This window comes from Mastomys coucha, unplaced genomic scaffold (genome assembly GCF_008632895.1).
Source record: "Mastomys coucha isolate ucsf_1 unplaced genomic scaffold, UCSF_Mcou_1 pScaffold20, whole genome shotgun sequence".
NCBI lineage: Eukaryota > Metazoa > Chordata > Mammalia > Rodentia > Muridae > Mastomys > Mastomys coucha.
In genome coordinates, this window is record NW_022196903.1 from 130,673,884 (window position 1) to 130,687,469 (window position 13,586).

The following is a 13,586-nucleotide window of genomic DNA, read 5'->3' on the forward strand; positions in this document are numbered from 1 at the left end:
TCCCCTCTCCCCTCTCTCTCCCCTCTCCCCTCTCTGCCTTGTATTGTGTATTAGCCAATGTTCCCCTCACTTCCGTTCGGAAGAGCATATTTCACTCAATGTTTTTTTCTGCTTGACAAAACTAAAATGTTTTCGCTTAGAAAGCTCTCATGGTAGTGAACCGATTTTCTGGGTCCCCCTTCCTTTTGAGCAATGTCACCAGCACATGACCCACGAGATAAGGAAGAACAAGATTCCATGTGTGTGTGTCTGGGTGTGGAAGATGGGCTTGAAAGTGCTTCTGTAGTGTGCCAGACGTGGTGCGCTGAGCACTGAGCTGCTGAGTTGCTGGGCATGAGGCAGCATACTGACTTCCAGTAGAAACCTCAGGCGTTTGTGTCAGCCCTGCAAAACCTATGCTAATCTCCTCTGGATCAGCAAGTGGGATTTCTTTATTCAGAAGACTGAACAAGTGAGAGAGAGGCTAGTGAGAAAAGTTTTGACTAGGAAACGTGAAGAGTTTTGACCAGGGAATGTATGATCTGGGAGAACAGAGCCAGTTTCACTGAGTGAAATAAATTGAAGAGCTGGGGCCAAGATTTTTAAGTCCAGAAAAAAATTTTCCACTTTACAATAGATCAAAGGCTTTTCTTTCTTTCTTCTTCTTCTTTTTTAAAATCTAAACTATGAAGGATAGAGAACTTCAACATATTATTTCTATTCATCTTAAATAAGAGCCTGGTTGTTTCCCCAGATTTCCAAACTAGTGACACAACAGAGTTCTACTAAGACTCTCTCTTCCATCTGTGTCCTACCCACTGCCCACTTTGGGGAATTTCCTTTATTAAACTCAAGTGTTCCTCATAGCTTGCTTCCTCTAATACTAAGATATGAGTGACTATGCCTGGTCCGCTTCTGCAGTCATTACGCACTGATCAAAGTAGGAGGTATTTGGGAAGGGAAAAGGCAATGATAGAGAGATGGCAAAGTACAAGGGGCCTAATGTGCCTCTCTCTGTTGCCTTGACAACACTGTTTGTCTAGCCATTTAACACTCAGCCAGAGTACTTACTACATCTGGAAGGTGGAATACGTGCACGAGGGCCCCATGAGGGCACAGCCCATCTGATGATCTCTCTGTAGGAGAAAAAGAAAACTACCTAAGACAAATTCAATCAACCAACAGACAGAAAAGAGGCGGGCGGGAACACTGTGAGAAATGGCATTCCCAAGAGTCTGTGTGCAGAGTAGGGAGGAGCTATTCAACGGATGGAAATGGGAGGGGGAAGATTCTTGCTGACTTCCTTCTCTCTGTTGCTAACTCTGACCAACAGGGTTTGAAGGAGCTCAGGAGGATTAAAAGCCCTTGAAAACCATGTGGATGTGAAAGATCCCCCTTCCTCTGTGCATCTTGTAAAAGGGCTTCCAAAGATTACAGATTGTGAGACTAGAAGTTTCATATCGACCTCATGGGTCATACCGTGGATGTCAGGATGTGTATACCATATCCACTCCATGAATACCATAATGAGTCTCAGTCTTGGGGGGCTGGGCAGATTCTAGCATAGCGGTATTAAAGTCCAAGGAGAAGAAATAGTGTGCATGTTTTTATCGACTAGTATTTCATCTTTTGGGCTTGGCTGTTCATCAGTGCATTAACTGATAGGGTTGGGCTTTTTATTTTGTTAGTATTTTTAGTTCTTTGTATATGGTAGCTATTAATTCTCTGTCAAATGGTTAGCAATGATTTTTCTCTTATTCTGAAGATTGCCTCTTCACCAATTAACTGTTCCCTTTATTGTACAAATGCTTTTAATTTTTTGTGGGTTTCCATTTGTTGATCGTTAGTCTTAATTCTTGAATTAGAACCCTATTCAATGCTTATCTCGAAGTGTTTTCTCTACTTTTCCCAGGAACAGTTTAAGGGTTTCCAGCTTTTCATACAGGTCTTGGGTCTATTCGGAGTTGGTTTGTAAGTCAGGTGAGAGATAGGGATCTAGCCTCATCAACCCATATGTGGATACTCATTTTCCCCAGCCCATCTGTGAAAGAGGCTGGCTTCTGTCTTTTCTTCAATGTGTCTTTCCTCACCTTTGTCAGAAGTCAGGGGATCATTGCTGTGTGGTTTGTATCTGGACCTTCTATGGCATTTCATTGATCTGTGTATCTGCTTTTGTTCAGATGGCTCTTTAGGATAACTTAAGTCGTATAATGGTGATACCTCCAGCATTATTCTTTTTGGTCACTTTGTTTGTCTGGGGTCTTTGTGTTTCCATATAAACAAGTTTTGTGTGTGTGTGTGTGTGTGTGTGTGTGTGTGTGTGTGGTATGTGTGTTTTGGTTTTACTATTTCGTTGAAGAATGACATTGTCATTTTAGTGTGGCTTGTATTAAATCTGTAAACTGTTTTTGTTAAAAGAGACATTTTTACAAAATTAATTCTTCCAATCCTTGAACTCAAGGTTGTTCAGTTTTCAGTGTTCCTTTCGTTCAGTTTTCAGTGTTCCTTTCAAGTTCTTTCTTCAGTGTTTGAGGTTTAACATGGTAGAAGCTTTTCACTTACTTATTTAGGTTTATTTCAAGGTATATGTTCTAGGTAACTGAATGGGATTGTTTTCTGGATTCTTTATATACATGTCTATTCCTAGCATATAAGAAAACTACTATGTTTTATGCTAATTTTATATCAGGACACTTTACTGACAGTGTTCAGCAGCTCTGAGAGCTTTCTGGTAGAGTCTTTCAGAGCTCTCACATATGAAATCCTCCCTTTTATAAATAGAACACATTGACTTCTTCCTTCCCTATTTGTAGCACACCTCTCTCTCTCTCTCTCTCTCTCTCTCTCTCTCTCTCTCTGTCTGTCTGTCTGTCTCCTCTATCTCTTGTCTTATTGCTGTAGCTAAGACTTTCAACATTTTATGAGCGAGAGTGGAAAACGTGGACACCTTTGCCTCTTGTTTCTCATCTTTGTAGAAATGCTTTGTGTTTTCTTCATTTACTATGATATCAACCAAAGGCTTGTCATATGTATTTATATTGTCATATGTTGGTTATATTGAGATATATTACTTTTACTTTTAATATCTTCAAGGCCTTTATCATGAAGGTATGTTGGATTTTGTCAAATGCATATATTGATATGATAATGTGATTTCTGTCCTTGAGTTCATTTATGTGATCTATTGTTTATTGATTTTTATGATTTATTATTAAACTATTCATAAACTCAACAGCAGTTCTCAACTTATGGGTCATGACTCCTTTGGAGGTCACATATCAGATATCCTGCATATCAGATATTTACATTATGATTCCTAACAGTAGCAAAATGCTAGTTATGGAGTAGCAATGAAATAATTTCATGGTTGAGTTCACCACAACACGAGAAACTGTATTAAAAGGTCACAGCATTAGGAAGGTTGAGAACCACTGATCTAGATAGTTCTGGTCTGTATGTGTGCGCGCACACGTGTGCATGCATGCATGTGTGTCATGCCTGGCTGTTTCTAAGAATTCTAGGGGGCAAACTCAGGTCTCCTCATGCTTCCAGACAAGCACTGTGCTGCCTGAGCCATCTCCTCAGCTCTCTGGCATCTTGATAAGGTGTTTTGTTTGTAGAATCTTTGTGTTTATGTTCCTTGGCAGATTGGCACAATTTTCTCTTGTTTTATTATATCTTTATCTGTTTTGGGTATCAGAGCTGGCTTCATAAAAGGAGGTTGGAAGTGTTTATTCCCTTTCTATTTTATGAAATAATTTGAGAAGCTGGTACTAGCTTTTTAATGGTCTTGTGGAAACCTGCATGGACTCATCTGGACCTGAACACTTTTATTTAGAAGATTTTTAAGAACTTTTTTTTGCTTCAATTCCATCACTCTAATTTAACCTTCTCTCTTTCAGTTATTTATCTCATCTCACTCTTGCTTTGTAGGTCACACAAACCTCAATGTCTCAGGTTTTCCGGTTGATGAAGCTAGTTTTCAAGGCAAGCCCTAAAGTTTTTTGAACTTCATTGGTGTCTGCTTCGACATCCCCATTTTCACCCCTAGGTTTATTAATTTGGTTATCCTCTCTTTTAGCTAGTTTGTTGATCTTGTTTGTCTTTTTAAAGAACTAACTTTTTGTTTAGTTGATCTTTGTATTTTACCCTTTCTTACTTAATTAATGTGAGTCCTGATCTTAATGATCCTGTCCTGCTTGTTCCTGTTTCTTTAGAGATCTGAGATACATCATTAGGTGTGTGTGTGTGTTGTGTGTGTGTGTGGTGTGTGTGTGTGTGTGTGTGTGTGTGTGTGTGTGTGTGTGTGTGATCTCTGATGTTTAAATATAAGCACTCACAGTTGTGATTTCCTCTTGGGAATGTGTTCATTGCTTCCCCCAGATTTTGGTATGTTGTGTTTTAATTTTCGTTTGATTTTAGGAGTTTCAAAGATTTCCTCCTAATGTTTTCAACAATTCATTGCATTATAGTGTGTTGTTCAACCTCCAGGACTCTGCCTATTCTCTGCAGCTTCTTTTGCTGTAGGCTTCTAGTTTATTCCATCTGTGTTCAAATAGGATGTAAGAAGTCATGTCAGTTTATCAGTTGACACTTGCTTTGCGTCCTAACATGTCATCTGCTTTATAGAACTTCCCACGTGCTGCTGAGAGGAATATGTTTGCAGTGTTAGTGGGAGGGGATGTTTTCTGTATGTCCCATAAATTATTTAATCTGTTAAATCATGTAACTCTAGTGCCTTCCTGCCCCACTCTTTCAGTCAGGATGATTTGTCTATTGGTAAGAGTAGGGTTTTGAAGTCATTTACAATGGTAACAAATACAAATTTAAACATATATCCAAAATAATAATTTAAAGTTAAAGTAAAAATTCCCCTTATATCTCAGCATATACACACTATGTTCCAGGACACACACACACACGCACACACACACACACACAAGCTACTTACTGTAATTTCCCTGAGTAGATCAAGGCCTTCGCAGGTGCTGCTCCGGCAGTCCCCCGACTTATGAATCAGACCGTCGGAGTAGATGAAAGTCGCATTCACAGTCACGTTTAGTTCTGTTACCCAGAAGTTAGGAAAAACAGGAAAACAGGGTTATGCTTCCACAATTTACCCAGCTATGAGACAGCCCTTGCTGATGGATTTCAAGGGGCCAGGGAAAGGTGTCTGCGATGGCAAATCTCAACTTGACTACATCTGCAAGCAACCCAATCCAAGCACCTGGGCACACCTGTGAGGGATTTCTCTTGGTTTGATTACTCTAAGTGGGAGACACACCCCATATCCAGATAATGTGAGGTCGGAAAATCCACTCGACATCTGGGCCACGTCTCCCGGAGGCAGCTGACATAAAGGACAGAGAAGAAGCGGGTGTGTGTATAGATTCAAGTATTAAACATCACGGTCCAGCTTAAGAGGAGTTTTTCATTACGTCCACAGCTCTCCTCATCTTTCTGTAGCTCCACATTCAGCATGTTTCCAGTATGGACTGGAAAACACTGGGAAAGTAGATATGGATGGCATCTTGTTCTTTTTGAGTTCCCAAGTTGCCTCTATTATATGTGAGATGCAGTTCTCCTTGGTCTCTGATTATCACTCATCCATCAGCCAACACATGGTCACTCTGTTCCTCTTATGTTCCTTACACTTTTCTATGTGCTCACGATATAGCATTGAGTAAAATTAGTCCCTGTCTGCCTGAGGTCCACATATTCTCTGGGAGATCACACAGGATGGTGCTAATGCTGGTAGCATGGAGATAGGAGCCCCCTTTGGGGTGTCAGGACTTGAGAGATGTAAGAATGTGAGCCACATGCATGTACAGCTTTCGGATGTGTGGGGGGGTGGGGAACAGGGAAGAAAAGCCAGATAAGAATCGATCTTGGCTTGTTTCAGAATCTACAAGGAGGCCCACACACTTGCTGCTTAGTGATCAAGGGGTCGAATAGACTTGGGGTGGTATTGAAAGAAGGTCATATCAGGCATGTATGTGCATTTCGTTGCAGAATGGGATCGTTCTGGAGCATTTTAAATATAGAAATATTATCATGTCTCACTGTCACTTTAAAAGGATTTCTCTAGATGCTGACAGGAGAATAGATCATGGAGAACAAGAAGGAGAAAGAAGCAGGGAGACCAGTTAGGGGTTACTGTAACTTAGATAGCTTGAAATAAACAGCTGAAAATGAATTGGGGGGATTACATGGTTGCATTTTGAAATTTGAAGGTAGGGCCAGTAAGGAAGTGCTGATGGATGCAGCTTGAGAAAAAGCAGGTGCATGTGTCTTGTCCGGAGAAAGTGGCTAATGGGGAATGTTACTGGTAAATAAAGGGCTGACTAAGCGAGGGAAAAAGTTGTGAGCATAGAGTCATGACTAAGGGGGTCGAGAGCTTAGGGGAAGCCAGGTTTCCAGGGAGCTGGAGGCAGGAGGATCTGGATTTCACAGTCAACCTGGGCTACATGAAAACTTCTTTTAAACAATACATTAGTATAAAACAAAACAAAACAAAACAAAAAACTCACCAGATACACATGTAGGGTGTGAGATGCCTATTAGATTTCTGAATGGATGTGACAAGCAATTAAATATACCAATCAGGAGAAATTACCCATGCAGGTACACTGAGTGATTTTAAAATGTCAAGAAAACTCAGCCTTACCCAAAATGCAGCATTGGGAGCACCTTCGCATTGTCTTGTGTGTAACAAATGGGCTTTGACCCTGAAACCAGGATTGTCTAGACCTGGACCTCCAGAGGCCATTAGGAAACACAGGATGCTCGGGAACTGGAGTTTCTGAGAGCTGGGAGCTGCTATGTTGGAAACTGAGCCCAGATCCTCTGAGAACAGCAAGTGCTCGTTACACCTGGCCTAGAACACCACTCTTTTTTTTTTTAAAAAAAGATTTATTTATTTATTATATGTAAGCACACTATAGCTGTCTCCAGATGCACCAGAAGAGGGCATCAGATCTCATTACACGTGGTTGTGAGTCACCATGTGGTTGCTGGGATTTGAACTCATGACCTTCTGAAGAGCAGTCAGTGCTCTTCCTCACTGAGCCATCTCACCAGCCCATAGAACAACACTCTTTATATTCTGCATTTCCCAAAGTCAAAGTGACCCGTGTTCATCCCTGTTTGGAGTGTTTAGACAACAAAGAATTCCTGTATTTAAGTGAAGGCAAAGGCATGGTGGTAAAATCTCTGGGTGCTGCAAGGCATCACATCTTAATAAAGAGCTGACAGAACCATTTGAGCAAACTCTGTCCTTTAAATGAGGGTCCTCTCTCAGTGACAGGTAAGCTCAGGACAAATGTCTGATACCTAAGAGGAAATGGCCTCTGGACATTGGTGTGGCATTATGAGTGACACTCTGTGTTCTTACACAAACCATTTGAAGCTCTCTGAGTAAAGGCGAGGTCCAAACCAGTTTGCCTGACATGCCACATTTGAATAATGTCTTTAAAAGACTAAAGTCTACCCAAAACAGAAGAAAAATTTGGAACATTCAAAACTATGTGTTCCTAAAAGTTGAGGCCTTGTAGCAACTCTGTCCTTGTACAGTTGCTGCAGAGATGTGTCCACCAATCTAGTATAGAACATCCTTCAGTTCTGGTTACTGTTTAACCCAAGAACACTTACACTGACACTTTGTTCAATAGGAGACCCAGATGAGAGATGTAATTGTTTGGTAGAAGCAGCTGAATTAGAGGCTTGATGATTAGACCAACTAGAGAAAACCAGAGGGGAGGGGGGCATGTGATGAGCTAAACAGTTAAAATGCAAGTATAAACCAACCATGCTACTGAACAACATTTTTTTGCTTTTACATTGTAAATAGTTATTTGTGCATGGAGGGACAGAGAACCCATGGGGGCATGTATGTGGAGGTCAGAGGGCAAGTAGTGGAAGTCATTTCTCTCCTGCAAAATGGGTTCCAAAGATTGAACTCCATTCTCTGGGCTCAGTGGTAGGTGCCTTAACTGGCTAAGCCACCTTGCTAGTCCCCACTAAACAGTGTGGGACCTTTATCCTACTTAATTTGCATATTCTTAGGAAGAATAGAGCTGGAGAGATGGCTCAATGGCTCAACAGTTAAGGTCACTTATTGCTCATGCAGAGGATCTGGGATCAGTTCCCACCACCCACATGGAAGCTCACAACCATTTACAAGTCCAGTTCCAGGGGATTTCATGTCCCCTTTTGACCTCAATGGGCACCAAACATACATGTGGTGTATATACAATACATATAGGCAAATACTTAGAGATATAAAAAAAAATTTAAAGTCTAAAAGTCTAAATGGGGGATACAGTGTATTTGGAGTCAGGGTTCAGTACAAATGAAGCTGGAGTGGTTCTGGGGACCCGGACCCCCATGTGAGGAAGAGTGGTAGCAAGCAGGCTGGCTACAGTCTTGGAAGTCAAGGGGAATGTGGTGTTGTAACCCCATCTTGAGAAAGGTGGTGGTGACTGTAAGCCAGCTCCTCCCTCAGGAGTGTCACCAACATATTATTTCTACCATTTCCCCCACTAATTTCTACTTATTCTTCAATATCCATGTAGCTTTACTACATCCAAATACAAAACAAACAAAACAACAACAACAACAACAACAACAACAAAAAAGACAAAGAAGCCCCCAAAACAAAGAAAACCCCAAACTCTCCGAACCCTACCCTCGTCAGCATGAGAGCTCAGCTCCTTCCCACCACTGTAGGGCTGCTAAGCAATTTAAAAATCTGAGGATCCAGGCAGACCATGAGTGACATAGCAAAATCTATGTGTAAACCCCTAGGAACCTAAGAAAGGAGAATCATTATGTACTAGACTTGGTAACAGACACATGACTTCATCATTGTGGTCCCAATTCTATATCCACTTACTGACAGAACAGAGCAGGAGGGCTGGGCCATTCCATTCCTGACACTGACCTCTGAGTGTTTGCAAGACTCATTCATTTAATTCTTTTTCTGAATCCTATAAAGGAATATTTATTCTGAAATGAAGCGACAAGAGGTGAGAAGTAGAATAACTTGCTTCACTTTCATCCATGGTGAGGAGTGGAGCTGAGATGTGCAGTGTGGTTCTAGGTCACTCTGGGGTTCTAGGTTGGCCCACTCTGGAGTTCTAGGTCGACCCACTCTGGGATTCTAGATCAACTCACTCTGGGGTTCTAGGTCGACTCATTCTGGGGCTCTAAGTCGACTCACTCTGGGGTTCTAGGTCGACCCACTCTGGGGCTCTAAGTTGACTCATTCTGGGGCTCTATGTGGACTCACTCTGGGGTTCTAGGTCGACTCACACTGGGGTTCTAGGTCGACTTTGAGCTCCTACTGACAGTGGTTTTTGAGAAGCAAACTGCTGGGGAGTGTTGAGTCACTTTGGAGGGGAGGGACAATCCTGTGAGCTCACAGCTGTTTCCATAATTGTACCAGCCCTTCATTTTCCCATTCTGTTTCTGATGGAACTTTCTAGAAGCTAGAGAATATAGATTGTTGTAGCAGATTGAATATAGAAGCAACCAGAAGATTATGTCCTTCTTATATTAAACTGAACATTAAAGAAACTCACAGACATTTACATCAATTTCATTCCTTCATCCTTCCTCTTTTTTTTTCTTTTTCTGGTTTAAAAATAAAAATTTTCTTTAGTAATAAAATGTATGTTAGCTAGTAAATTGTTACTTTTTAGTGAGTAAGTGTTTAATTCCCAATCTAATGAGCATCAATATATACAACCATGTAAAACTAACTATTCAGGGCCCTTGATTTTTTTTTTAAAGATCCACTCTTGAGACCCACTGATAGAGAACATACTGCACCATGATATCTATGCAAATTTGCAGTTTACTGTTCTATTATTTTAATTTGATAGAGGAATATACTCAGTTTATATCTCCAGATTTCAGGTGATCTTCCTTCCTTCCTTCCTTTCTTTATTTCTTTATTTCTTTTTTTTTTTTAAGATTGAACATTTTTTTTTCAAATGATGGTATGATTTCACATTAAAATGTAAAATAACCCTGTCCCTTGTCCTGGTAGCTTTATGTCATTGGGACATAATCCAGAGTCAATGGGGAAGAGGCATTCTCCACTGAGGTCTGAGGGAAGGGCCTCAGTACATGGCTGTGGAACACAGAGCCTCAAGGAACTGAGGGCTTGGGACTGAAGGAATCTTTTCTCAAGTTATTTGTACCATTTTCACACATTAGTTTCTACTTATCCTTCAATATTCATGTAGCTTTACTGAGTCCAAAACCAAAACAAACAAAACAAAACAAAAAAACCCATGGCAGAGGAGGAAGAGGCAGATTTGGTGGACGAGGCCAGTGAGGCTTTGGAGGCAGAGGAGGCTTCCAAGGCAGCAGAGGAGGAGGGGGAGACTTCAAGCCACAAGGAAAGAAGACGAAGTTTGAATAGTTCCTTCCATCCCATTCTTTCCCTCATTTTAAAGAAAGGACTCTGGGGTTTTTACTCTGTTACCTGTTCAATGACAGAGCCTTCTAAGGACATTCCAAGACAGTAAAGATCCTAAACTCTCTTAAACAAACAAACAAACAAACAAACAACCAAAACAAACCAACACACACACACACACACACACACACACAAAGAAAAAAAAAACATAAAATAATCACTGACTTTGGGGTATCACTCACAACCTTTAAATTATCAATATTTTTCAATATTGACCCCCACACAGTGTTTTAAATTTTTTCCAAATGTCGAGCACTCCATATATGCTCCACATATTTAGAATACAGTGCCTTTCCTTTCTCTAACCTGCTCCTCTTGTGTTCAGTACACAGGAACAAAATGGGTTATCAAGTGCCAATGTCTAGGCATGTCTGTTTCTTCTCCCACAGCGCTATTCCTTTATGAACCCATCCTTCTGCCTCAGCATTATGACTGTGACAAACGAGTGGAGTGAATGAAAACCAACATGTCGCTCAATTAGTATATGATAGAGCAGAAGTTCGAGCTCAGGCTGCATGGACTCTTATACCAAGACAGTAATCAATGCCTTCTGCTATTTGTTTGATATGTCAAGCATGTTGCTCTTTGAGTAACAGCAACAGTACTACCAATGCTGTTCCTAGTGGGGATGAAAACATTGTCAAAACGTTGATGGGTACCCATCTGCCTCACTGCCCGTAGTGCGTTCATGGGTTTCTTACTGAATCCCCACTCTACCCACAACCAGGGCTTCCATTTATTCTACTTTTATATGTGAGGAAACTGAGCCCCAGAAAACTTAGGTAACTTGCTTTAGGTCATGGCTATGGCAAATAGACAGTCAGGACTATGAACCAAATTCCATCAGAATCTGAATCTTTGCTGCTGATCGTGTCCCATTGTTCTGTCTTAATGAGAGGTGTAGTTAATGGTGGTCACTTGCAGCGGTGATATGATACACTCATAGGACTCAGACCGAAATGGATCTGCCTCTCGTTCCAATGGACCTGGTGTAAAGTGCTTGCCATCTGCCATGACATTGTCCATCATGCCAACCCCACAGAGCGGTGGTGACTAAAGAGATGGTGTGAAGAGACATTGTCCAGAACTTGTCCAGCATTGTGACAAATCCTCAGGAAACAAATAGAGCCTCTATGAGATGGTCGCGCATAACACCCAGGTTGACAGACAGAATCTTAATCCAGGTTGTTAGATTTCAAAGCCAACTTGTTTACCACAGAGCACACTGTCTCAGTAAATATGTGCATGTTGTTACACAGCCTCTCGGTTCTATTTAGGTCTACATCAGACTGGCTTATATGCATCTGAGTCTAGCCTGGACACTACCTGGGAAGGTTACATACATGAACTGAAGTAAATTCTTGCCACAAGATTTTAGACAGAAGATTATGATATGCCACCTTTAAGACCAAAAGTCACCATTAAGATGTATCAAGTAGTCATTGACTCAGCAATTCTATTTGTGGTAATAGAGTCTCTGGGAATGGAAAAGAACTATACGTAAGAAAAAGGATTGTAGCATTGTAAAAACATAACCACAAGAAATTAAAAACAATTAGGTATTTTTCAAGAAGAGAATTTTTAGATAATTGGGGTGGTTTCTAGTCTGAGGGACACCCTGTGAGCATTCATGTGATGACTGAGGTAGCAGCGTAGCCCTAAGCAAGTCATTTGCAGGATGATGTGTTGTGACACAGAAGATGACAGATCGTCCCTGTGCCATACTGATCACCAGGGTCTCAAAAACAAGACACACACAGAGAGTATTCAGACAGCGCCAATTATTGCAGGCACTTGGTTCTTCTTTATGGGTTTTATGTCAAGTTATAAAGTTGATTTTTATGAATAAAGGATAAGGTCACGAAAGGCAACAATTAATTCTATTGAAAATGCATAACCCTGTCAATAGCTGATGGTGAGAGCCATGGGAGACAGGAAGAACCGCACTGCCAGAGAAAAATCTTTCTATGAACAAGAAGTTCGGAGAGAGGTCCAGTACCTGGATGTGTTTTTTCCTTCTCGCCCAGGAGCCCGCTGAGAGCTCAAGCCCAGCCCAAATCTCGCCCCTGAACAAGTACAGAAGAAAGCCTGTCTAAAGCTGGGCCAGAAATCCTGTTTAAAGGATGGCATGTCACTGTTGTGAGAGCTTTGCCTTTTCTTCCAGCGGGGTGGGGAGAACCATCGCTCACTCCAACCCCTCTTCCCAGGAAGGAGAGAGGATGGAGTTCTGAGATAACTTAGAGGAGTTTGGGTGAGCAGGCAAAGTCTGCGAGCTCTCTGCCTCAAAGCAAAAGGTCGTACCGTACATAGAAAGAAGGAGTTCTTCACCGTGGGCTTACCAGCTTCACGCAGGCGCTTTCGCACGATGTCCAGTCCTTCCTCCACAGCCTCCCTCAAGTTCTGCATAGGTTCTTTGTAGGCTGAGTTGTCCATCATCAGGACACTGATCTCGTAGCTGCCATTGTTGCAGTTCTGCCTCACCTGCGAGGCCCAGAACATCAGTGTGGGCTGGAAGAGCAGCAACCGCACAGCCAAGCCCAGCAGTGACGTCATGACCCGGCTCACAGCCGCACCATGCCCCCTGGGATTGCTTGCTTGTAGAGACACAGGGAGCCCCTCTGGACAGCCGCTAGCAGTGTCCCTTGGTCTTCTCTTCCCCACGCACCTTTCTGGTCACACACTGGTCACACGGGCTATGAAACTCAGCCTGCCTGCCAGTAATTAGCAGGCACATTATGGTAGGAGGTAAAGCAAAGTTCACTTTGTATGTTTGCACACAGAAAGGTCAGAGCTATAAACGACAGGATTACCAGGGCCTCATCCAATAAAAATACACCTGTTTGTGACACATCACTGGGAAGAGGGAAGAGACGAAGGGAGCAGTATATTTTACACAACAGGCTTTATGAAATGGAAAATAAAGGTCGAAGGACTTATGGCAAGCATGGCCCATTAGTATCTCGGCTTTAGCTGCATATCAAGACGCAAGCATCTACTAGGATGAGCTGAGCATCTGCCGTCCAGCCAACCTCCACCTATCAGGATCACTACGGGTTGGATGGTAGCAAGGCTCTGGGGACATACTCACGAACGATGTGGATGCACGAACGTCCGCTTGGAT

At 42.0% G+C, this 13,586-nt stretch overlaps 1 protein-coding gene across 2 annotated transcripts in view; it reads right to left on the minus strand.

Moving 5' to 3' along the window:
* Positions 1 to 13,174, minus strand: part of Gucy2c (guanylate cyclase 2C) — an 83,214-nt gene extending 70,040 nt beyond the window's left edge. The window contains exons 1-3 of one of the 2 annotated variants that reach the window (XM_031381034.1): positions 12,805 to 13,174; positions 4,931 to 5,043; positions 1,051 to 1,115 (exon numbers count right to left, since the gene is read on the minus strand). In XM_031381034.1, coding sequence (XP_031236894.1) covers positions 1,051 to 1,115; positions 4,931 to 5,043; positions 12,805 to 13,018 — 392 coding nt within the window. In that variant the 5' untranslated portion in view covers positions 13,019 to 13,174. The remainder of the gene's footprint in view (positions 1 to 1,050; positions 1,116 to 4,930; positions 5,044 to 12,804) is intronic. The other variant, XM_031381035.1, reaches the window with a different exon arrangement.
* Between the last annotated feature and the right edge of the window lie 412 nt (positions 13,175 to 13,586).